The 26,911-nt window shown below is 35.9% G+C and overlaps 1 protein-coding gene across 1 annotated transcript; it reads left to right on the forward strand.

The window, feature by feature from the left end:
* The first annotated feature begins 379 nt into the window (after window positions 1-379).
* On the forward strand, window positions 380-26,911 carry WASF1 (WASP family member 1). The gene is made up of 8 exons (XM_015827181.1): window positions 380-532; window positions 4,941-5,075; window positions 8,589-8,742; window positions 19,119-19,236; window positions 21,014-21,186; window positions 21,793-21,972; window positions 23,996-24,591; window positions 26,717-26,911. Exons 1-8 carry the CDS (start codon window positions 400-402, stop codon window positions 26,872-26,874), a joined length of 1,647 nt encoding a protein of 548 aa, XP_015682667.1. The 5' UTR covers window positions 380-399; the 3' UTR covers window positions 26,875-26,911.

Consider the following 26,911-nt stretch of genomic DNA (forward strand, 5'->3'; position numbering starts at 1 on the left):
CGGTTAGAGAAATTCAAATTTGGAAAAATTGGTTTATACCATCTGGCACAATTGGTAGAACTATAACATATAAGAACTCCCGGCTTCACAACCAATGAATGAATAGTAAAGAGGCTCAGTGCACTACAGTACAAGATTTCTATAGTTTCTATAGTTTCAATAGTTCTGTGAGGAAATTTATCATATAAGCACTAAATAAAATTTCCAAATAAGTAGGGAAAATACAAGAGCTTTGAGCTATTTTGCATCTGACTATACTGCTTTTCATAGGTGCCTTAATTGTATTTTCAAATGTTTGTCATCCTTTGTACATCTTATTTGGAAACAAGCAACTCTGAATTATATTTTAATTTACTCTTCTGTTTCTTCACAGGACTGGTAGCTGCTTGATATTTCAGAATGCCACTGGTAAAAAGAAACATAGACCCTAGATATCTTTGTCATACAGCTCTGCCACGAGGCATCAAGAATGAATTGGAATGTGTTACTAATATTTCCTTGGCAAATATAATAAGACAATTAAGCAGTCTAAGTAAGTATTTAATTTATTAAGAATTAATTTATTTTAAAGGTAAATTTCATATGGCCAAATCTGTGTGGCTTTATCCTGAATCCTATTTCATCATGTTCATTATTTTTTTTTAAAAAGATGCATTATTCTCCCATACCATGTATTTAACAAAATGTATTATGTGTAGTTTTCTTTATGTATATTGTGAGTATGAGAATACACATAATACATGTATACATATACATATGTGTGTATATATAATATGTACGCATATATATATATTGTGTGTGAGCATATAAAACATAATTAATAGGTCCATAATCACTGCATTCTCCTGGAATATTTTCCCCCTCATATTCCACCCATCAGAAAATCGAAGTAGGTTTAATTTCAAATCTAGACCTAAAGGAGACTGTAATAAGTGTAGTAAATTAATCTCACTAAATGTTAATTCAAAATAGAAATTATGCATGCTTAAACNGTCCTCATTTTACCGACCTCAGAAGGATGGAAGGCTGAGTCAACCTTGAGCCAATGAGACTCGGACTGCCGTGGCCAAAGTTTGCCCTCTCTGTCATGCATTTCTATTCTTGGAGAAACTGCCAATTTCTGCTATATGAAGGGAAAGATCAGGATAAGCAGTTTGCAATCTCTGTCTAATAAACTCCTAAATTGATATAGCAATGATGAATGAAGGGAAAGATTAAGATCGGCAGTTTGCAACCTCTATCTAATAAACACCCAAATTTATATTGCAATGATGCATCTATTGCAAAAATGTTCAGGAAGAACATAAATCAATTCAACTGCATCTTCCAAATAATATCCTTTAGTGCCAAAGAAGTTTCTCTGTATTGGTAAGGGAATATCACTAAAAGGATGACCCATTGGATCATGGGTTGTCTAGCTGTACTACATAAAAAACCTGCATAAGATGGTCTCCTGAGCTAAATTCAGAATATTGCTTATGATCTGTAAAGCTCTTCAGAAGTAAAGCATCCTCCCTCTATAATATCTTTATTAGATACCTTTCTAAGGCCCTCTTACTACGTAAGATATAATTGAAGTTTACTGAATAAAGGGCTTTCAAAATTTTGTATTTTGGCTGTGTAATATTGAAAGTATGTTTTCCTGGTACTTGCCTTAATGACATTTTATGATTGTGCATTTTTTTTAAATTTTCTCCATCTTTTAGTTAGCCTTTATTTTCTCTATTGATTATTTTATCTTGCATGCTATTTAAATAACTTTAAATAACTTACATTGCAAGTTATTTAAGATTGACCATATCATTGATGGCTTGATGCCCCACAGCAGCTGTTTCCCAAATTAAAGTAAATAGTAGCTTCCCTCCCCCCCCCCAAAAAAAAATCCAGGCTATTCTAGCTTCTCTCTGTCTCCCTCCCTCTCTCTCCTATTTTGTTAACTGATCTTCATGATAATCTGATACTGAGCCATGATTTTATTCATCAAGTCAATGGTAAAATAATTTGTAAATGAAGGAGAAAGGGGGAAATAAAAAAATGATCCCATGGTTGTCGTTAAACAAGTTAATGCTCTGTGAATATTATGTTTATTATTAGCTTGGGTAAGCTTTCTATTTCATTTGTTTTTCCTTTTGATTTCCAGTTTTGTGCCAGGGAATCTATTGAGGTTTAGACAGAAAATGCATTTTATTCTGAGCCCAGAACATCTGAAATTGATACTGTACGCTTAGAACACTTTATACATGCACAATATCTGTACAGTTAGAAAAATCTATGCTTACAGTGATGCTGGACTCTGCAGGCAAAATCTTACAGCCTGATAGCATTCTGAAAAAAAACTGCTGGGTTGGCTGTCTTTTAGTGAAGAGACCTACATTAATTTAAGCACATAGTTAGAGGGTTTTTGTTGTTGCTGCTGTTAAGATCAATTAATATTTTTGAACATGTTCTGCCAACTTGTGTAGGCTTCTAAATGTCACTAAGTATGATTCTAAGCAGCATTTGTAGATTTAATTGAAGTCTTTCTCTGTGGAAACTAAAACAAGGACCAGCATGTGTGAAACAAATATATCATCACATGGATTATTCATTGAGTTTCTAACATAATCATCTTGAGTCTCATGACTACATTAGTTGTTGAAGTTTCAAATATCCTGAGAAGATATCAAATTCCGGATTCAACTACCCTTAAGTAGATTGTCCCATACATGGCACTCTTCAAGTGAAAAGTGTGAATATTTCTTGGAACAGTATTATGAGAATACCAGTGATAAGTATCATATATGTATCTATTATAAAAGATTGATTAGAGTTGACTAGAGTTACAGGGTTTTAACCCAGACATAGTTGCTTTAAAATGTTTGTGTGCATGCGTGCACACACATGTATGCATATGCCTATTTTAAATCTGCAATAGTTAAAGGGTTTTCTTCAGATCAATAAATAAAAATGCCCCTTAAAATTGAAATATTTTCTTGCATCTTTTTTTCTTCCAACTAAATCATTAAATGACTTTTTATCAACAAAGTGGAATAGAATAGAATAGAATAGAATAGAATAGAATAGAATAGAATAGAACTGGAAGGGATCTTGGAGGTCTTCTAGTCCAGCCCCCTGCTCAAGCAGGAGAACCTATACTGTCTCAGACAGGTAAATAACTCTAGAGTCTAGACTCTTCTAAAAAATCTCCAGTGATGGAGTGCCCACGAAGTGATTCTTCCAGGAGCCATTCAAAGTGATTCTTCCAGGAAGAGGTTGAACACAAAGAACCAAATATAAGAAATAATATTTGTGCATGAGCCGTAGTGGCGCAGTGGTTAGAATGCAGTACTGCAGGCTACTTCTGCTGACTCCTGGTTGCCACCAGTTTGGAAGTTTGAGTCTCATCAGCTCAGCCTTCCATCCTTCCGAGGTCGGTAAAAGGAGGACCCAGATGGTTGGGGGCAATACACTGACTCTGTAAACTTCTTAGAGAAGGATGTAAAGAACTATGAAGGGGTATATAAGTCTTAAGTGCTATTGCTAAGTGGTATTGCTATTCCAAATAGAAGAAACTATAATAGGGTTTCAAATATTCAGCATTCTGTTTGGATCGTCAGTAAAATACTTAACTGATTAGCCAAAATAATTATATTTAAAACTGCTAGGTGTTCAGTATTTCCATCCATTTGTGCATGGAATTATGAATAAGTAACCACTATACTTCAGTGCTAATAATAATAATAATAATAATAATAATAATAATAATAATAATAATAATAATAATAAACTTTATTACGGTCATAGACCAGCAATTATACTTCAGTGCTATTTTATTACTATGGTAATATTCTTGCATTTTTAGTTGCAGTAATCTTACCATGAACATTCCATTCTTTCTCTTGATTAATAGTTTTGGAATCCATTTTATTTCATTTATAACATTTCTACAGACTTTCATTTATAATACATAGCAGTTATGCAGGTTTCAGATTCTAAATACCTATAGCTCCGAGCAGTGGGGGAAAGAAACACCAGATGCTTAAACACCCAAAAAAACACCCGGGAAAATTATTGAGAAAAATTGGATAATTCTTTTATCATGAAATAAAGCATACAAGCTCTTAAGGACCTGAGGAAGCTGCTGTTAATGGGCATTTCATTTGTGACTATATACAGGACTCCAATAAGAAGTACTTATTGAAGTTTCTCCTAAGTATTAGTCTAAGTGCCACAAAACTGTTGCTTTCAAAGCAATAGACCAGTGGTGGCGAACCTATGGCACGGGTGCCAGAGGCAGCACTCGGAGCCCTCTCTGTGGGCACATGCACCGTCTCCCCATCCCCGCCTCCTCCCATGGCCCCCTCCTCACCAGCAGCCCCCCTGGAGGAGAGTTGCCCCTGGGCGAGGCCCACACGAAGCAGTGGAGCCAAGGACATGGTAGCTGGGCAGCAGGGACAAGACTCCGCCTTTGCGCCCGTTGTGCGCAGATGATGCTGCAGGGCACGAGCGAAGGGCGTGGCCGCCATGGTGCTGCTGGCCTGCCTGGGTGATCTGTGGCGGGCTGTGGAGGTGGTGGGTAGCCCAGTGGGCAGGGCAGAGCGGGGACGAGGGTGGGGGCAGTTTTTGGGCACTCGGTCTCTAAAAGGTTCGCCATCACTGCAATAGACCAATATAGATATCATATTATCTTGACATTTTTAAGACTGCATTTTTTGATTGTATTTTGCTAGGGGTTTTATATGGGGTATTTTACAACAGGCTTTTTATTCAATATTTATTGTGATTTTTATTATTGCCTGTTCACCACCCTGAGTCCCGTAAGGGAGATAGGGCGGTATATAAATTTAAATAATAAATAAATAACTAAATAAATAAATAAAACGAAAGTATGATACAACAATCCAAGTCCTTTGAAGCACGTTCATATTCTTAGCCCTATTTTTAAAAACTTCCTTTTGCAGGTAAATATGCAGAAGATATCTTTGGAGAACTTTTCAACGAGGCACATAGTTTTTCTTTCCGAGTGAATTCCTTACAAGAACGTGTGGATCGTTTATCTGTCAGTGTTACACAACTTGATCCAAAGGAAGAAGAGCGTGAGTTTTTACAAAAATAGTTGATGCATTACTTTATGGCTTGCACCAGACGTGGTCATCATTTGTAAATATTGGTACTGAAGACACTTTTATCTATTATTTCCAGTTAGCAGATGTTGTGCTAATAAATCTGAAGCAAACCAGTATAAACAGCCTTTAAAATATGCCATTGAGAACATAAAATACATGATTGAGAACATGTAAAAGCTGTTTTCAGTATTCCACTGAATAATCTGTGTTCTGAGAGATCAAATTTCAGTTAGGTCTGTTTGAAAGCAGATTTCAAGAGATATTTGCCATAAAGTAGTTGCCATGCTGATACATGTCATGGCTGAGAGTCCTGCGCAAGGGCTAACAAATGGTGATATAATTGATTTGTAAAAACTCCTGAGGTTTTTAATTGGTTAGATGAAGAAACTGAAATTTGTTCCAAAAATATAAGTGGTAGGTCTCTGTTTCATGATTGCAAAACTAGTTGAATATGAATATATTTCTTCCAAAAAATTCTGTTCGTGACTTGGGTATAATCCTTGAGCTGGTAATGGTATTTAGGAAGCCCCAGCTTTGATTTGGTAGCCACCGTGTGCCTATTCCTGGAAAAGACAGTTTTGCTATATTTTTCAAGCTGAGACAGTTAGATCCGCTGTGTACTGCTCTGGGCTCCTTCAGGAAAAAGCACAATATAAAGATAGCAGTAATTGTAGTGCAATAGAAAATATATTAGTGGAGTAATATACTGGTAATATATTAGTGAATGATGATAATGGAGAATCAGCAATGAAGTTTATGAAAAAAAAATGTGTGACATTTTGAAAGAAATCTATCATTTTTGTGGAAATGATAGATTTTTCTGAAAGGGTGAGATGGAGGAGGAGGAGGAGGGATGGAGGAGCTGCTTGGATATAGGGAGTCACCTTACAATCATAATTGGGGCTGGGAAATTGGTATGGTGTAAAGCAAGAATCACATAACTGCACTGACTTAAAATGGAAAACCTGGCACTCCCATTGTGTTCATTAATTGAGAATTACAGGTCATTAAGTGAGTATTCACCCCAGTCCAAGCCATTTGGAGGTCCCTCCCAGCTCTAAGCCTCAGTAAGAGTGCCAGCCCACCCCAGCCCAATCTCAGTTGCCTTCACCACCCTGCACTTTGAGACCTTGCCACTCTATGCTCTGCTGTCCCCTCTCACGTTTGCTATCATATTCTTGCTCCTGCTGCTGAGGTTTGCCTGGTCTGGTTGCTGGACTGTATGAAACTGGCTTTGAGCAGCAAAAAAAAATAAAAATGCACAAAGTAGCTTAAAGGAGCCACAGCCTGCCAAATGTCCCTTTGTCCCATGCTCCTGGGCCCTATGAGGCTAGCTTTGCAGAGCAAAAGGTTTTTTAAAAAAGCACAAAACAGCCCTTTAAGGTGTTATTATGGAGAGAAAATTTGGAGATAGATGCCCTTGCATGTTTTTTGGAAATTGCAGAGAAAAGACAGGATATTAAAGTATAAAATAATTTTATTTTATATTTTATATATTTATACATTTTAAAATAATGTTTTAAAAATTATTTTACTCTAAATATTTTTTAAAAGAATGTAGGAGACATAAATCACACTTAGATTAGGCTATTGGCATAATCGTAGCGGGAAACTATGGGAACTTGGAATTGAAAGTTAATCAGTAGTGCTTACTATCTGCAGAGATTTAAGCACTTTAAGATAATTTCTGTAAATGTGTTTTCAAAAATATTGCTTTGGTTTAGCAGAAATCTGATCTGGACATCACTGTAATATATGCTAGTGAAATTTCAGCTATTCCATAAAAAAGAAAGAATTTAAGGAAATTTTCCCTTGAGTTTTAAAAATGTTATCCATCCCAAAGATGGAAAAATGGTTAAAAAAAATGAAACAAATTAGCATGATTATTCTATCATTTTAATTACAATTGCAATCATTTTAATTACAAAAAAAACATTTACAGTATTTTGCAGTATTCATGTGCCAAGATTTCCAGTACCAAACTTACATAACTTCATTCAAAGCCAGGACTATTTTAATTCATCTTCTCTTTTTGAAATGTATGGGCTATTTCAGTTAATAGATTTAGAATCAATAAATTTAGAGATAGAAAGTATTAAAAGTATTTAGTCCAACCAGCTATCATAGTATTTCCACTATGATATTCTTTTGGATATGTTGAACTATAACTTCTGTCATACCTAGCCAGCATGGTCTGCTTAGGGACCATCAGTTTGAAGAACCCCAGTTTACTAGTTCGCATCAGATAAAACCAAGTGCCCAACATAAAATTGCCATCACATAAATTAATACGTTTAATTTAGTTTCATAAAACATGCAGTTATAGATTAATGCACACAGTACTAATTAAATTCAATTAAATAAATTATAGGCAGCAGAAATGTATATTCAATTTTGTTAACTACCTGAATTTATAGTCAATGTTAGATGTGAGCCACATCCAAGAAACACGTGTATGATTGATAAATTACCTTGTAACACATATATGCTTTTTTCCATTCATTTTGAAGATTTCTTCCATTAGCAAAATGTCCGCCATTATAAAGAATCAATTCTGATCAGCTTTGAGGAAACAATTTGGGAAAAATTATTGATGCCAGTAGTCTAACTTATATGCTAAACTTTAACAATGTGTTGCATAAAAATAATAAAGTGGTGACAGCTACTCAGCCAATTCAGAACCACATTCAAAGAATCTGTAGCAGCGTATTCTACAATTGTTAAGATGTTTATTTCCAATTTCAGTTGCTTATGGTTTCTTGTCATGGTAATATTACCGTAGTTCTAATTTCAGAATGATCATTGCCTCAATGAGCACAAAATCATCCACTTTTTTCCTTCTGTTCAATCATGTCTGATTCTTGGAGAGAGTCTGGACAAGTTCTTATAGTTTTCTTGGCAAGGTTTTCCAGAAGTGGTTTGCCAGGGCTGAGAGAGTGTGACTGCCCCAAGGTCACCCAACTGGCTTTGTGCTGATTTCTAGCCTAACGCCTTAACCACAACACCAAACTGTCTCTTTTCCTCCACTTTACAGAATCATAATTGTCATTGTAGTTGACTATGTAGAAACATTCAAAGCATTGCTCTGAAAAGCATGTTGTTGTGAGTTTAACATTTTTCTCCTTGAAGCATGAAAGAAGACAGGTCTTCTAAAAGACTTGGCATAACTGCTTAGAAGGCTTTCCCAAATATTTGTTTTGTGCACATGCACACAAGACTTCTGTTAAGGTTGCAATGTAATGAAATGAACGAACATATCATAGCAATTAGGTAAAGCCTTTGACATCTGACTAGTGACCTTCCAAAGTATGTGGCCGCTTTAATACTTTTAGGAGAGATGTGTTTACACAGCCTTAATTTTTAATGAGCAGATCCTAACAATTCCAATGTCCTGTTTTCTTATGAAGTGCAAACTTTAGTATAACCTTCTCTGAATACTAGAGCTTAACACACCAACTGTGCAAATAATTATCTTCTCTTCAGTTTCACTGCAAGATATAACAATGAGAAAAGCTTTCCGAAGTTCCACAACTCAAGATCAACAGCTCTTTGACCGCAAGAGTCTTCCAATCCCTTTGCAGGAGACTTACAATACATGTGAACAGCCACCACCACTCAACATCCTTACCCCTTACAGGTTATCATTTCAAAAATCTATATCCTATGTTTATATTATGCATTTATTATTTACTGGGATAATAATTTTCAAAAATCTGTAACTGAATTCTTTTTCATCAAAAGCCATACAGCTGATTCTATGCAACTTAAATTTCACAAATTATTAGAGCAACGGATAATTCTAAGGTTACATAATTGAGTATCTAGATTACCTGCCTTGTACAGTATTTGTTTGACTGTTCATCATGATTATATTCTTTTATAATACATAAGCAAATGATTTATATCTATTCCTGGCCTAGCTAATGCTATATTGCCAATGTCTAGGGAACTTTATTTTCCCAGTTCTTCCTGTCTTACTAGGAAATATTAAGGATTTAATTTGGAACTTTCTACAAGAAAAGCACGTGCAGCAAGCTGTAATGTACAACATCATGTCACACTTAAGCTTGTACAGAGGTTGGATCAAAGTCCTTTTATATATTTATTTATTTATTGGATTTTTATCCTGCCTTTATTACTTTATAAATCACTTAAGGCAGCAAACATACCTAATACTCCTTCCTCTTATTTTCCTCACAACAACAACTCTGTGAAGTGGGCTGGACAGAGAGAGTGACTGGTCCAAAGTCACCCAGCCAGTTTTCTTGCCTGAGGTGGGACTAGAACTCACCAACTCCTGGTTTCTAGGCCAGCACTTAACCTCTAGGCCAAGCTGTCTTGTTATGTACACAGAATGTTCCTTTCAGCAACTAAAGAGTCTTGTAGTCAAGTCTAGCCCAGACTATTGTTAAAGTGTTTTGTTTGTAATGTTCTGAAGAAGAGAACCTGTTTCTGGCATTAAAGGGCATAAAATATTTGATTGGTTTGCCCCTGAGCATCTGCTGAGTGCATTTTCTTCATTATGAAGCATGTGGTTCCATTCTCAAGCTCTTTTTTTCAACCCATCTGATTAGAACTTTGCAACCAAAATAACCTTTCAAACAAATTNGTCCTCATTTTACCGACCTCAGAAGGATGGAAGGCTGAGTCAACCTTGAGCCAATGAGACTCGGACTGCCGTGGCCAAAGTTTGCCCTCTCTGTCATGCATTTCTATTCTTGGAGAAACTGCCAATTTCTGCTATATGAAGGGAAAGATCAGGATAAGCAGTTTGCAATCTCTGTCTAATAAACTCCTAAATTGATATATCAATGATGAATGAAGGGAAAGATTAAGATCGGCAGTTTGCAACCTCTATCTAATAAACACCCAAATTTATATAGCAATGATGCATCTATTGCAAAAATGTTCAGGAAGAACATAAATCAATTCAACTGCATCTTCCAAATAATATCCTTTAGTGCCAAAGAAGTTTCTCTGTATTGGTAAGGGAATATCACTAAAAGGATGACCCATTGGATCATGGGTTGTCTAGCTGTGCTACATAAAAAACCTGCATAAGATGGTCTCCTGAGCTAAATTCAGAATATTGCTTATGATCTGTAAAGCTCTTCAGAAGTAAAGCATCCTCCCTCTATAATATCTTTATTAGATACCTTTCTAAGGCCCTCTTACTACGTAAGATATAATTGAAGTTTACTGAATAAAGGGCTTTCAAAATTTTGTATTTTGGCTGTGTAATATTGAAAGCATGTTTTCCTGGTACTTGCCTTAATGACATTTTATGATTGTGCATTTTTTTTTTAATTTTCTCCATCTTCTAGTTAGCCTTTATTTTCTCTATTGATTATTTTATCTTGCATGCTATTTAAATAATTTTAAATAACTTACATTGCAAGTTATTTAAGATTGACCATATCATTGATGGCTTGATGCCACAGCAGTTGTTTCCCAAATTAAAGTAAATAGTAGCTTTCCTTCCCCCCCCCCCCCCCCAAAAAAATTCCAGGCTATTCTAGCTTCTCTCTGTCTCCCTCCCTCCCTCTCCTATTTTGTTAACTGATCTTCATGATAATCTGATACTGAGCCATGATTTTATTCATCAAGTCAATGGTAAAATAATTTGTAAATGAAGGAGAAAGGGGGAAATAAAAAATGATCCCATGGTTGTCGTTAAACAAGTTAATGCTCTGTGAATATTATGTTTATTATTAGCTTGGGTAAGCTTTCTATTTCATTTGTTTTTCCTTTTGATTTCCAGTTTTGTGCCAGGGAATCTATTGAGGTTTAGACAGAAAATGCATTTTATTCTGAGCCCAGAACATCTGAAATTGATACTCTAAGCTTAGAACACTTTATACATGCACAATATCTGTACAGTTAGAAAAATCTATGCTTACAGTGATGCTGGACTCTGCAGGCAAAATCTTACAGCCTGATAGCATTCTGGAAAAAAACTGCTGGGTTGGCTGTCTTTTAGTGAAGAGACCTACATTAATTTAAGCACATAGAGGGTTTTTGTTGTTGCTGCTGTTAAGATCAATTAATATTTTTGAACATGTTCTGCCAACTTGTGTAGGCTTCTAAATGTCACTAAGTATGATTCTAAGCAGCATTTGTAGATTTAATTGAAGTCTTTCTCTGTGGAAACTAAAACAAGGACCAGCATGTGTGAAACAAATATATCATCACATGGATTATTCATTGAGTTTCTAACATAATCATCTTGAGTCTCATGACTACATTAGTTGTTGAAGTTTCAAATATCCTGAGAAGATATCAAATTCCGGATTCAACTACCCTTAAATAGATTGTCCCATACATGGCACTCTTCAAGTGAAAAGTGTGAATATTTCTTGGAACAGTATTATGAGAATACCAGTGATAAGTATCGTATATGTATCTATTATAAAAGATTGATTAGAGTTGACTAGAGTTACAGGGTTTTAACCCTGACATAGTTGCTTTAAAATGTTAGTGTGTATGCATGCGTGCACGCACATGTATGCATATGCCTATGTTAAATCTGCAATAGTTAAAAGGTTTTCTTCAGGTCAATAAATAAAAATTCCCTTTAAAATTGAAATATTTTCTTGCATCTTTTTTTCTTCCAACTAAATCATTAAATGACTTTTTATCAACAAAGTGGAGTAGAGTAGAGTAGAGTAGAGTAGAATAGAATAGAATAGAATAGAATAGAATAGAATAGAATAGAATAGAATAGAGCTGGAAGGGACCTTGGAGGTCTTCTAGTTCAGCCCCCTGCTCAAGCAGGAGAACCTATACTGTCTCAGACAGGTAAATATCTAGTCTCTTCTTAAAAATCTCCAGTGATGGAGTGCTCACGAAGTGATTCTTCCAGGAGCCGTTCAAAGTGATTCTTCCAGGAAGAGGTTGAATACAAAGAACTAAATGTAAGAAATAATATTTGTGCATGAACTGTGGTGGCGCAGTGGTTAGAGTGCAGTACTGCAAGCAACTTCTGCTGACTCCTGGCTGCCACCAGTTTGGCAGTTCGAGTCTCATCAGCTCAGCCTTCCATCCTTCTGAGGTCGTAAAATGAGGACCCAGATTGTTGGGGGCAATAAACTGACTCTATAAACCTCTTAGAGAAGGATGTAAAGCACTGTGAAGGTATATAAGTCTTAATGCTATTGCTAAGAGCTATTGCTACTCCAGATAGAAGAAACTATAATAGGGTTTCAGATATTCAGCAATTCTGTTTGGATCTTCAGTAAAATACTTAACTTATTAGTCAAAATAATTATATTTAAAGCTGCTAGATGTTCAGCATTTGTGGGGGGAGGGGTTGCACACGTGTATGGAATTATGAATAAATAACCACTATACTTCAGTGCTATTTTATTACTATGATGATATTTTTGCACTTTTAGTTGCATTAATCTTACCATGAACATTCCATTCTTTCTCTTGATTAAAATAGTTTTGGAATCCATTTTATTTCATTAATAACATTTCTACAGACTTTCATTTATAATACATAGCAGTCATGCAGGTTTCAGATTCAAGACATGGCTTTTCCAGCAAGCGGGCCTGACCTAAGGAGGATTTTATTTAGGGACGATTTTAAGTATAATTTTAATTGGAACACAGCCTCTAATATTTGGTTTTTAATTTGGTTTTAGAAGGGTTTTATTTTTGTATATTGTTATTGTATCTGTTTTTAATATGCTGTGCACCGCCCTGAGTCCTGCGGGAGAAGNTAAGTATAATTTTAATTGGAACACAGCCTCTAATATTTGGTTTTTAATTTGGTTTTAGAAGGGTTTTATTTTTGTATATTGTTATTGTATCTGTTTTTAATATGCTGTGCACCGCCCTGAGTCCTGCGGGAGAAGGGCGGTATAGAAATTAAAATAATAATAATAATAATAATAATAATAATAATAATAATAATAATAAATACCTATAGCTCCGAGCAGTGGGGGAAAGAAACCCAAGATGCTTAAACACCCGAAAAAACACCCAGGAAAATTATTGAGAAAAATTGGATAATTCTTGTATCATGAAATAAAGCATACAAGCTCTTAAGGACTTGAGCAAGCTGCTGTTAATGGGCATTTCATTTGTGACTATATACAGGACTCCAATAAGAAATACTTATTGAAGTTTCTCCTAAGTATTAGTCTAAGTGCCACAAAACTGTTGCTTTCAATGCAATAGACCAGTGGTGGTGAACCTGTGGCACAGGTGCCAGAGGCGGCACTCGGAGCCCTCTCTGTGGGCACATGCACCGTCCCCAGCCCCGCCTCCTCCCATGGCCCCCTCCTCACCACCAGCCCCCCCCAGAGGAGAGTTGCCCCTGGGCAAGGCCCACACGAAGCAGTGAAGCCAAGGACATGGTAGCTGGGCAGTGGGGACAAGACACCGCCTTTGCTCCCCATTGCGTGCAGATGATACTGCAGGGCACAGGCGAAGGGCGTGGCCGCCATGGCGCTGCTGGCCTGCCTGGATGATCTGTGGCGGGCTGTGGAGGTGGTGGGTGGCCCAGTGGGCAGGGCAGAGCAGGGACGAGGGTGGGGGCAGTTTTTGGGCAATCTGTCTCTAAAAGGTTCGCCATCACTGCAATAGACCAATATAGATATCATATTATCTTGACATTTTTAAGCCTGCATTTTTTTTTGCGCGATGTTTGTCTAAAACGAAAGTATGATATAACAATCCAAGTCCTTTGAAGTACGTTCATATTCTTAGCCCTATTTTTAAAAACTTCCTTTTGCAGGTAAATATGCAGAAGATATCTTTGGAGAACTTTTCAATGAGGCACATAGTTTTTCTTTCCGAGTGAATTCCTTACAAGAACGTGTGGATCGTTTATCTGTCAGTGTTACACAACTTGATCCAAAGGAAGAAGAGCGTGAGTTTTTACAAAAATAGTTGATGCATTACTTTATGGCTTGCACCAGACGTGGTCATCATTTGTAAATATTGGTACTGAAGACACTTTTATCTATTATTTCCAGTTAGCAGATGTTGCGCTAATAAATCTGAAGCAAACCAGTATAAACAGCCTTTAAAATATGCCATTGAGAACATAAAATACATGATTGAGAACATGTAAAAGCTGTTTTCAGTATTCCACTGAATAATCTGTGTTCTGAGAGATCAAATTTCAGTTAGGTCTTTTTGAAAGCAGATTTCAAGAGATATTTGCCATAAAGTAGTTGCCATGCTGATACATGTCAGGGCTGAGAGTCCTGCGCAAGGGCTAACAAATGGTGATATAATTGATTTGTAAAAACTCCTGAGGTTTTTAATTGGTTAGATGAAGAAACTGAAATTTGATCCAAAAATATAAGTGGTAGGTCTCTGTTTCATGATTGCAAAACTAGTTGAATATGAATATATTTCTTCCAAAAAATTCTGTTCGTGACTTGGGTATAATCCTTGAGCTGGTAATGGTATTTAGGAAGCCCCAGCTTTGATTTGGTAGCCACCGTGTGCCTATTCCTGGAAAAGACAGTTTTGCTATATTTTTCAAGCTGAGACAGGTAGTTAGATCCGCTGTGTACTGCTCTGGGCTCCTTCAGGAAAAAGCACAATATAAAGATAGCAGTAATTGTAGTGCAATAGAAAATATATTAGTGGAGTAATATACTGGTAATATATTAGTGAATGATGATAATGGAGAATCAGCAATGAAGTTTATGAAAAAAAATGTGTGACATTTTGAAAGAAATCTATCATTTTTGTGGAAATGATAGATTTTTCTGAAAGGGTGAGATGGAGGAGGAGGAGGAGGGATGTAGGAGCTGCTTGGATATAGGGAGTCACCTTACAATCATAATTGGGACTGGGAAATTGGTGTGGTGTAAAGCAAGAATCACATAACTGCACTGACTTAAAATGGAAAACCTGGCACTCCCATTGTGTTCATTAATTGAGAATTACAGGTCATTAAGTGAGAACTCACCCCAGTCCAAGCCATTTGGAGGTCCCTCCCAGCTCTAAGCCTCAGTAAGAGTGCCAGCCCACCCCAGCCCAATCTCAGTTGCCTTCACACCCTGCACTTTGAGACCTTGCCACACTCTGTGCTCTGCTGTCCCCTCTCACCTTTGCTATCATATTCTTACTCCTGCTGCTGAGGTTTGCCTGGTCTGGTTGCTGGACTGTATGGAACTGGCTTTGAGCAGCAAAAAAAAAAATAAAAATGCACAAAGTAGCTTAAAGGAGCCACAGCCTGCCAAACGTCCCTTTGTCCCATGCTCCTGGGTCCTATGAGGCTAGCTTTGCAGAGCAAAAGGTTTTTTTAAAAAGCACAAAACAGCCCCTTTAAGGTGTTATTATGGAGAGAAAATTTGGAGATAGATGCCCTTGCATGTTTTTTGGAAATTGCAGAGGAAAGACAGGATATTAAAGTATAAAATAATTTTATTTTATATTTTATATATTTATACATTTTAAAATAATGTTTTAAAAAATATTTTACTCTAAATATTTTTCAAAAGAATGTAGGAGACATAAATCACACTTAGATTAGGCTGTTGGCATAATCGTAGCGGGAAACTATGGGAACTTGGAATTGAAAGTTAATCAGTAGTGCTTACTATCTGCAGAGATTTAAGCACTTTAAGGTAATTTCTGTAAATGTGTTTTCAAAAATATTGCTTTGGTTTAGCAGAAATATGATCTGGACATCACTGTAATATATGCTAGTGAAATTTCAGCTATTCCATAAAAAAGAAAGAATTTAAGGAAGTTTTCCCTTGAGTTTTAAAAATGTTATCCATCCCAAAGATGGAAAGATGGTTAAAAAAAAATGAAACAAATTAGCATGATAACTCTATCATTTTAATTACAATTGCAATCATTTTAATTACAAAAAAACATTTACAGTATTTTGCAGTATTCATGTGCCAAGATTTCCAGTACCAAACTTACATAATTTCATTCCAAGCCAGGACTATTTTAATTCATCTTCTCTTTTAGAAATGTATGGGCTATTTCAGTTAATAGCTTTAGAATCAATAAATTTAGAGATAGAAAGTATTAAAAGTATTTAGTCCAACCAGCTATCATAGTATTTCCACTATGATATTCTTTTGGATGTGTTGAACTATAACCTCTGTCATACCTAGCCAGCTTGGTCTGCTTAAGGACCATCAGTTTGAAGAACCCCAGTTTACTAGTTCGCATCTGATAAAACCAAGTGCCTAACATAAAATTGCCATCACATAAATTAATACGTTTAATTTAGTTTCATGAAACATGCAGTTATAGATTAATGCACACATTACTAATTAAATTCAATTAAATAAATTATAGGCAGCAGAAATGTATATTCAATTTTGATAACTACCTGAATTTATAGTCAATGTTAGATGTGAGCCACATCCAAGAAACACATGTATGATTGATAAATTACCTTGTAACACATATATGCTTTTTTCCATTCATTTTGAAGATTTTTTCCATTAGCAAAATGTCCGCCATTATAAAGAATCAATTCTGATCAGCTTTGAGGAAACAATTTGGGAAAAATCATTGATGCCAGTAGTCTAACTTATATGCTAAACTTTAACAATGTGTTGCATAAAAATAATAAAGTGGTGACAGCTACTCAGCCAATTCAGAACCACATTCAAAGAATCTGTAGCAGCGTATTCTAAAATTGTTAAGCTGTTTATTTCCAATTTCAATTGCTTATGGTTTCTTGTCATAGTAATATTTGTTCTAATTTCAGAATGATCATTGCCTCAATGAGCACAAAATCGTCCACTTTTTTCCTTCTGTTCAATCATGTCTGATTCTTGGAGAGAGTCTGGACAAGTTCTTATAGTTTTCTTGGCAAGGTTTTCCAGAAGTGGTTTGCCAGGGCTGAGAGAGTGTGACTGCCCCAAGGTCACCCAACTGGCTTTGTGCTGATTTCTAGCCTAACGCCTTAACCACAACACCAAACTGTCTCTTTTCCTCCACTTTACAGAATCATAATTGTCATTGTAGTTGACTATGTAGAAACATTCAAAGCATTGCTCTGAAAAGCATGTTGTTGTGAGTTTAACATTTTTCTCCTTGAAGCATGAAAGAAGACAGGTCTTCTAAAAGACTTGGCATAACTGCTTAGAAGGCTTTCCCAGATATTTGTTTTGTGCACATGCACACCAAGACTTCTGTTAAGGTTGCAATGTAATGAAATGAAGAAACATATCATAGCAATTAGGTAAAGCCTTTGACATCTGAGTAGTGACCTTCCAAAGTATGTGGCCGCTTTAATACTTTTAGGAGAGATGTGTTTACACAGCCTTAATTTTTAATGAGAAGATCCTAACAATTCCAATGTCCTGTTTTCTTATGAAGTGCAAACTTTAGTATAACCTTCTCTGAATACTAGAGCTTAACACACCAACTGTGTAAATAATTATCTTCTCTTCAGTTTCACTGCAAGATATAACAATGAGAAAAGCTTTCCGAAGTTCCACAACTCAAGATCAACAGCTCTTTGACCGCAAGAGTCTTCCAATCCCTTTGCAGGAGACTTACAATACATGTGAACAGCCACCACCACTCAACATCCTTACCCCTTACAGGTTATCATTTCAAAAATCTATATCCTATGTTTATATTATGCATTTATTATTTACTGGGATAATAATTTTCAAAAATCTGTAACTGAATTCAAGGATTTCATTTGAGATCCCAATTCTTTTTCATCAAAAGCCATACAGCTGATTCTATGCAACTTAAATTTCACAAATTATTAGAGCAACGGATAATTCTAAGGTTACATAATTGAGTATCTAGATTACCTGCCTTGTACAGTATTTGCCAATGTCTAGGGAACTTTATTTTCCCAGTTCTTCCTGTCTTACTAGGAAATATTAAGGATTTAATTTGGAACTTTCTACAAGAAAAGCACGTGCAGCAAGCTGTAATGTACAAACATCATGTCACACTTAAGCTTGTACAGAGGTTGGATCAAAGTCCTTTTATATATTTATTTATTTATTTATTTATTGGATTTTTATCCTGCCTTTATTACTTTATAAATCGCTTAAGGCAGCAAACATACCTAATACTCCTTCCTCTTATTTTCCTCACAACAACAACTCTGTGAAGTGGGCTGGACAGAGAGAGTGACTGGTCCAAAGTCACCCAGCCAGTTTTCTTGCCTGAGGTGGGACTAGAACTCACCAACTCCTGGTTTCTAGGCCAGCACTTAACCTCTAGGCCAAGCTGTCTTGTTATGTACACAGAATGTTCCTTTCAGCAACTAAAGAGTCTTGTAGTCAAGTCTAGCCCAGACTATTGCTAAAGTGTTTTGTTTGTAATGTTCTGAAGAAGAGAACCTGTTTCTGGCATTAAAGGGCATAAAATATTTGATTGGTTTGCCCCTGAGCATCTGCTGAGTGCATTTTCTTCATTATGAAGCATGTGGTTCCATTCTCAAGCTCTTTTTTTCAACCCATCTGATTAGAACTTTGCAACCAAAATAACCTTTCAAACAAATTATTTACTAAGAAATTATATCATTAATTTCTATTATATTCACCTTTTGCTTATATCTTTCATATAGGGTTGTATAGATTAACAGATTGTTAAGTTAGTGCATAAAGTTCTGCAATGAGCTTAGCACTCAAGTTCCTTTTCAAAATCCATGAAACAAATAATAAAATTTAAATGGGCATTACATAATGCATTTTACATGGTCTTTAAATATTTAGACATACAATGAAACATTTGCTATGATTTGTGTATTCAATAATTTAAAATTTGGGTCCACTTGTTATTGCCCCCAGATATGGTTATCTATTGAATTAACATCATTAATTTTAATTTCTGCCATTCCTTCAACGTGTGCTTTATAGATGAGTGTCAGTTATTTTCCTTGGAAATTAAAATGCACTTTTTCCCCTGTTTGTGTATGTAGGTATGCTCTGCTTAAGACTTTATCCTGCTAGAAATGTATTCTTCTTTTGGAGGTGATGTTATAATCTCAGATGTTATCATTCAATCTGTATTTAATAACATTTTACAATGTTGCTTTGTCTTTAGAGATGATGGAAAAGAGGGTTTAAAATTTTACACGAATCCTTCATATTTCTTTGATCTATGGAAAGAAAAGATGTTACAAGATACAGAAGATAAAAGAAAGGAAAAGAGAAAACAGAAGGTAAAAGATACTGCTTTTGACCAAAGATACAATGAAACAAAAGTGGCCCCATTAAGGCAGCCATTAAAATCATGTAATTTCCTAAACATAATAAAGCTTATTTAAATAATAAGAACCAGCAAAAATAGTAGAAATGCCTTCTGGAAAATCAAAAATTCATATAAAAAATGGGGAAGAGATGCAAATTAGATAAAAAAGAATCAATCGTCATTCCATCAGTTCAGGCCTGTGATATATTTACTTCTGTCAGGTAGAAGTCCCCCCCCCCCCCGTATGATAAATTCTATAATGGGAAATAGAATGGATTGAACTTTGGTTCCTAGCAATGAAAATTATGAACTTGCTGATTTTGGCTTGTATAAAGAAGGATTTTCCCTGTTGTTAACAGAGTTAGCATAGTGATTCAAACTTATTTTTATAATCACGAGCAAAAGTCTTTCTGCAAAGTAGTAAAAATAAATATTGCTAGCCTATGAATGCTGGTACATAGATACTGAGCCTTGTGGAACAGAATAAATTATCTTCCTTAGTTTTAGGTTATCTCTTGCCTTTTAGTCTCAAGTGGTATATCTGATCTAGATTTGCTTATAAGGCAACTTACAATGGATGTAAAAAGCAGTAGATATAGTAACATTTGCAACATGTTTTATGCAGTTAGAAATTCATAAACACAAGGGTTTTCACTCAGACTCCTATCCCTATCCTTCGCCTGGGTGTGCTATAAGGAAAGTGTGGGAAGATCTCCCTAATGGAATATTTGTGTCATTGTGATGATGGTCGAGTCAAAATTATTGAACACATTCTCTTCTACTGTAATTATTACCAAGACATTTGTATTACATTTATCTACCCATTACTTTTATGGCTGACAGCCTGTACAGATTAATTTTACATCCATTTATTGCTTCCAGAAAACAGTTGTTATTGCATTCAAATAAGTTCACGTAAGTTCTATGTGACAGCATATAAAACATGGCAGGACCCTTAGCCAGGAGATGTTAATTGATAAAAGTATTTTGTATACATATTTTCATCTTAGTTGCTTGTTAATAAAGATTCAGTTTTTGTAGAAATGCATAATATTTTAATTTGGTTAGATTTTTATTTCAGGATATTTTAGGTCATGTAAGTTTATAAATTTATACTTTCTAGCTTTGTAGATTTTATTTTCGGAGGCATTTTATAACACCAACCTTATAGCATCTCGTAGATCTTAAACTCATTAGTTCATAATGTTCAGTTATAGTCATTATACCTATAGTCAACTTATAGGTATTTTATAATAAATATAATACTAGAGATCGCCTTTTTGTGTTATATCCAATAATTTCAAGAAACTGCCACAGAGCCATTAGTAAACAGTCCAAAGAATCCCTAAGAGCGCCACCACCCACCCAGACAGGCAAGACACCAGAATATAAACAGACAGCAAACAGACTCCAGACTAAGCACTGATGATATTACCTAGTTAGGGTAATGAAACGTATGCAAGGAAACAAGCAAGCTCAGAGAGCACCAAGGACCCCTCATTTCAACTCTGAGCTACAAATATTCTCCTTCATTGGTACAATAATTCCATGATTACTAAAGTACATTGTTTATTACTTACATTTTATACTGCTGAATGATGAAAATGTGAAGGAATTATCACGGACAATTTAAATGTTTCAATGTTATATCCTTCTTGTAATTAAAAGAAAACATATGTTTCTGGCGGATTCTTTTATTTTCTGAGCAGAACTCTTTCAGTGTCAGGTTTCCTATGTTTTTTTAATAGCAGAAGAATCTCGATCGTCCTCATGAACCAGAAAAAGTGCCACGGGCTCCTCACGACAGGCGCAGAGAATGGCAGAAGTTAGCCCAGGGAGCAGAACTCGCGGACGATGATGCCAGCCTTTTACATAAGCATATTGAAATTGCTAATGGCCCTGCCTCACATTTTGAGACCAGGTTCGTTTTTGTTTTTTTAACTCAAAGTTTGAAACTAGCTCATTAAGGTTGTTTGTATGAATTTCAAGCTAGCTGTCATCCTTACGTTCTATAATTAGGGGTAATTTACTAGAAGCGCCCATAATTTGACATTGCTGTAATAGATCATTGCTGTATGCCATGCCACCTTACACTCATGACTGGACTTGTAATTTTTTTCCCCATATTCTCCATAGAGGGCTTTTGAATGCTTTACTCTCCAGACAATCCTCTCCTGTTCTTATATGTGTATGTGTGTATAATAGCAGTGATGATGATGATTTGCTATTTGCTTTGGAGTTAGCAAAACTGAACTTACAATTTCTGTTCCTGCATTCAGTGCACATCTTCAGGGTTCACAGTTTATGACAATTACAAAACAAGGTGTCAGGTGTGTATATTTCGTTATCATGTGTTAAGTTTCCTTATTGACCTTCTCTTACTAACTGTTTTATGTCCTCTTCCTCCATAAGTATTGAAATAGTGGGCTAATTTTCCTTTGGAGAGAAATGTTTTTCTTGCAACGGCAATGAAATCAGAGACTAAAATGAATTTAACATATGTACATATGGATTTATTTCTGTTCAGACCGCAGGCATATGTGGAACACATGGATGGACCCTATTCTCTTTCTGCATTACCATACAGCCAAATGAATGAACTTCTTAACAGGGCAGAAGAGCGTGTTTTAGTAAGACCACATGAACCTCCCCCACCCCCACCAATGCATGGAGGAGGAGATATGAAACCCATTCCACCCTGTGTTAGGTAAGAAGCACTTAAAATGAAATGTCAGAGTGCCTTGGCAATAGCTGACACTGACAGACTATAAGTTGTAGATACAAAATAAGTAAGTAAGAAAACAAAAATCCGTGAAATACCTATTTTCTATTTGCTAAGTCTGAGTACTTTGTTCTTAGAGGTTTTCCTATGCATTTATTTAATAAATAGACTTATTGCCATTAATGATGAGTCAGTTCAACATTTATAGTCATCAAAATGGAAGTAATAAAATAATATAAAAGTCTAGAAAGCGACATATTCAGCTTAAAACTAAAAAGAGGAGGAAAAATCTGAAATCCACATACATGTAGTCCTTGTTTAGTCCTTGTGTACTGTCTCATATAGGAACTGTTAGCAATTACAGTGATGATGAAAAAGTAACTTTGCGACCAATCTTTGCATTTATGTCCTTTGTAGGTCTGTAAGCAAAAGAAAGTTGAATCACGATTGCAAGCACAGTCACCATTTCATTTAGGGACTGCTTCATTTAACAGCCAAGTTGCCAGTTCCTATTGTCACTACACAAAGCCTACCTGTAGAGCGTATCATAGTAATTGGAACAATTAGCTACCATTATGTAAATCCCTTTCATTAGGCTATGCTGTCCAAGAAAAGCTATACCTAGTAGAATTGTGCAGTGATGCAGATTCTAAAGGTAAAAATGATTTGGTCCATGCATTGGTAGCAGACTGCAATTGTCAGCATCTCCTTCAATTAGACTCACCTTTTCCTAGGATTGCTCAGTTGTTCAGCCTTTTTAAACAGTTGCTGAGGAGTGACATGGATGTCCATGTGTCCTTCTAAGCACCTTTTATTTTTCAAATCTAAATTGCTCTTACGGCATACCAAATGAAAATACAGATTGTAACCAACCAGTAACATAGTTAAGGCAACAGACTAAGATTGGGAAGATTTAGATTCAAGTCTGTCCCCAGCCATGAAATTTGCTGGCTGACTCTGAGCCACCACTATCTTTCAGCTTTGGGGAAAATATAGAGGAAAATGTACATTTTCTTCAGTTCCTGGAGGAAAGATGTTATATAAAGCTAGCAATAAACAAACAAACAAACAAACAAATAAGATTGCTTGATTTCCAGTAATAATGATGACTCTAGGAACACTTCAAACCATGTACCATTCTAATAAATGTAAGAATAAGGGCCAATGTTTTGGGCCCCATTTCTGGGAGGAAGCTCTGAGGCCTGCAAAAATAATGTTGGCTCTGCCATTTTTACACCTGCTGTAAAATCTACCAAAATCTAAAGTCTACTCCAAATTCTACTTCAGTCTGAGGTGTAGAGAGTGACCATAAGGAAGAAGGACAGTGTTTCACACTCCTGCTGTGGAGGACTCTCAAAAGAGAAACTTGCCTCCCTTTGAATAATTTATTCTTAATGCCAGGCATTCATCATCTGGGCTCTTAAACATTTTAATACATTTTATCATCATCTTAAGCAATGCATTGTCAGTTATTTAATTATTGTAACAAAATGTTCTCTACTTTGACAGATTTGACTGCTTAGTGCTATGTTATAATAGATACACTGATTGAATTCTAGTCTCATTTTCACATGCTTTTTCTTTATTAAATTCCATATTTATTATTTTATTATTTTTCTTATTATTTTTATTTCTGTTATATGGTGTTTTTATATCCTTGAGTCGCCAGGTGAGAGTAGGCGGCAATATAAATTTTCTAAAGTAAAATAAAATAAAATAAATATTGTCAAGCAAACCATAATTATGTGACATCTCTGGAAAAAAATACAAATAAATATATCATTTCTTTTCAGATTAACACTATAACTATTGGTTATACAATTTCAGAAATTAAATGTTAAACAATATGTGTTAGATATGGGAACACTGGGAACCGGCTCAAGTATGACTGATTTGCACATTCAAAATATTTGCACGTTCTGAAATTATTATTGATACCTAGAATGTGATTACAGCGAATTTCCATTCTTTTAATTGTACTCATTTTCAGTATTTTTTTTTATCCCAGCTCTACTGCAGCTTTGACAGAAAATCGCCCTCAGTCACCTGCTGCTGGCAGAACTCAAGTCTTTGTGAGTCCCACTCCTCCCCCGCCTCCTCCCCCCCTTCCATCTGCTCTATCTACTTCTTCATTAAGATCGGCAATGACTTCCACACCTCCCCCTCCAGTGCCACCTCCTCCCCCTCCTCCCACCACTGCTTTACAACCTCCAGCTGTCCCTCCACCCCCTGCACCCCTACAGATTGCTCCCGGAGTTCTTCATCCAGCTCCACCTCCCATAGCCCCTCCCTTAGCGCAACCCTCTCCTCCCATCACTAGAATTGCCCAAGTCTGTGAGCCTGTTCCAGTTCCGCCAAGTGAAATGCAAGGACTCCCTCCGCCACCGCCTCCTCCTCCACTGCCCCCTCCTGGTATTCGTCCCTCGTCACCAGTTTCAACTCTTTCTCACCCGCCCAGCTCTACTGTCCCAGGCCCTCACCTTCCCATATTGCCTCCATCCCCACCATCCCAAGTCACTCCTGTTCCTGAACCCAAACGGCACCCATCAACACTACCCGTCATCAGTGATGCCAGAAGTGTCCTCCTTGAAGCAATACGAAAAGGTACTAGCTATCTGTGGATCCATTAGCAGGGCTGCCCACTTGATGAAGTATATATTCTTTTTGCAGGTTTAATGTTTTTTGTTTTTTGTTTAAAAAAAACTATGTGTACTTAGCGTAGAGTAAGCATGTCATCTTAAGCAAATTGCTATATGGATTTTTTTTTAAAAAAAACTTGACTTGATTCTAGATACTGTAGTTATTTATCCTTGGATGGAGTTCATAATAGCTCTACATGAATGTTAGCAAAAAGCGTTCATGCACAGTGCAATGTTGAGGACATAGTTTGTGAAAGAGTCCCAGAAGCATATTATATATAGTATTAAGTTTTGACAACGACAAAAACCAGTATATAATTGATGCATACCAAGCAGCTGCTCTCAGCTTTTTCTTTCTGTTGTTCACAAGATTTTATTTTTCTAAAAAAAAAAAAAAAAGCCAGTTATATTATTGTGCTTTGTTATTTGGTTGAAATCATTAGCACAGTTGACAGACTAGCTTAATTTCTCAGTACTGTTTTATTAACTTAAATAATTGAGAGATAAGGAGTGGATAACTAGATAAAACTATATTCTGATTTATATTTTAAACTATTTGAAATTCAGGAATCTTGATCAGAATTGGGTTTGTTTTCTAATAAACATGGTATATTCTTGGTTTTGAAAGAACCAGAAAGTTTGGGCCTGTTCTAAGGCTATAATTTATACGGCATTTTTCCCCCAAAATATTTTACAGCCAAGAAGTGAATATTTATCAAGGAAGCTTTTGAAATATCTTTTGTTATTAAATTTCTATAAAAATAATCCATATCCATTATCTTACTTTATCTAACCACTTTGCTGTAATTTGCTTCCCATGCAACTGTGCTGCTTCACTTTTAAATCAGCAGCACCCAGACCTTGGAACATTTTGTATAGCAGCAGTTTGCATTAATAATCAATTGGTATATTCTTAATTGAAAATATTAATATTCTACTTTAAAGTTTATGAAGGTTATTACTGTAATGATCCTATTTTTGTAATTGCATTTTACATTCATACATTTCTGTCCATAGTTAAAGAATAACTTAACAATTTCCTTCTTAATTTCTTCTCCCTTCTTTATCGAACTAGTTTGTATGTCCCAAACAAGATGCCTAATGGTACAAAGTACACAGCATAGTGCCTGAGGCTGGTTCCCTCTCCAGCTCGATGCTTTACTTAGTTGGATCTGATTATTTTTATTCTTGCCATTTAAAATAAATAAATAGATTTGGGAAGCTAGCATGTTGTAAAGCAAAGCACAACACCAGCCTCAGGCATTTCTGCACTATCAACAGTGCCTCTGTTGCACCTTTGAGGCAGATTCAGAAAATAAAATAATGAGGGGCTGAAATTCAGTATTTTCTTTGGGAGTGTGCCCATCATCTCAGAAAAACAACAAGAAAAGTTGAAGTGTTAAAAGAACATCTTAAGAAGCTAAAAGGATAATAGAGAACAATTGTACCTGATTTTTTTTTCCAGTAAATGCTTTGTGATCATCCATACCAACCATGAGGGGCATTTTTTTTAGAGGACTTACAATATGATGTCAAAATAATATATAAGCCTGCTGACACAAGCAAAAAAAATGGGGACCCCTTAAATAACAGATGGTTTTGGTCACCCACAAGAGACTGGATAATATGTAAAATTGTTTGACAGCCTAAAAAAAAAAAATCTATTTCCAAGAATGTTTTTGAGGACGTGTACTGCCCAGAGGCATTTGTAGAAAATGACTGTATGAATGGCTCAGTTGTTGGGAAGTTGCCATCTTTGTCTTTTTGTTTTGTTGTTGTTGTTGTTAGGAAAAAAGAGAAAGGTAAGGTGACAGGATCAACTTTTAAAAGTTTGTCTTCTACTAAACAGGTGTTTTATGACTGAGATTATCTCATTGGTAGCCATTTGTTAAAAGTGCCCATGATGTGTTCTCAGAGGTCTGAGAATTATCTGAACCAGAAAAAATTAGGTACTTCTAAGTAAGCGATAAAAGTGCATACTGTTAATTGAAGATTCTTATGGAAAACAAATTAGTCCATGTTGTTATGCCGAATATAGATGGCTTGCAAAATACATGTTAGTTATTTATAATTTTTTGGTGATATTCTAGGTATTCAGTTGCGTAAGGTTGAAGAGCAACGTGAACAAGAAGCTAAACACGAGCGTGTCGAAAATGATGTCGCCACCATATTGTCTCGCCGCATTGCTGTGGAATACAGTGATTCAGAAGATGATTCAGAATTTGATGAAGTTGACTGGTTGGAGTAAAATGATTATATGCTACAAAACTGAATGCTAGTGTCCA

Source organism: Protobothrops mucrosquamatus, unplaced genomic scaffold (assembly GCF_001527695.2).
Source record: "Protobothrops mucrosquamatus isolate PMUCROS unplaced genomic scaffold, P.Mucros_1.0 scaffold3543, whole genome shotgun sequence".
Classification (NCBI taxonomy): domain Eukaryota; kingdom Metazoa; phylum Chordata; class Lepidosauria; order Squamata; family Viperidae; genus Protobothrops; species Protobothrops mucrosquamatus.

Bases quoted from the DNA above. Each gene is read 5' to 3' on its own strand.
- WASF1 (XM_015827181.1), top strand. From the start codon at position 400: ATGCCACTGGTAAAAAGAAACATAGACCCTAGATATCTTTGTCATACA. The intron at 533-4,940 runs GTAAGTATTTAA...TTCCTTTTGCAG, and splicing joins AAGACAATTAAGCAGTCTAA to GTAAATATGCAGAAGATATC. The intron at 21,973-23,995 runs GTAAGAAGCACT...TTTTTATCCCAG, and splicing joins CCCATTCCACCCTGTGTTAG to CTCTACTGCAGCTTTGACAG.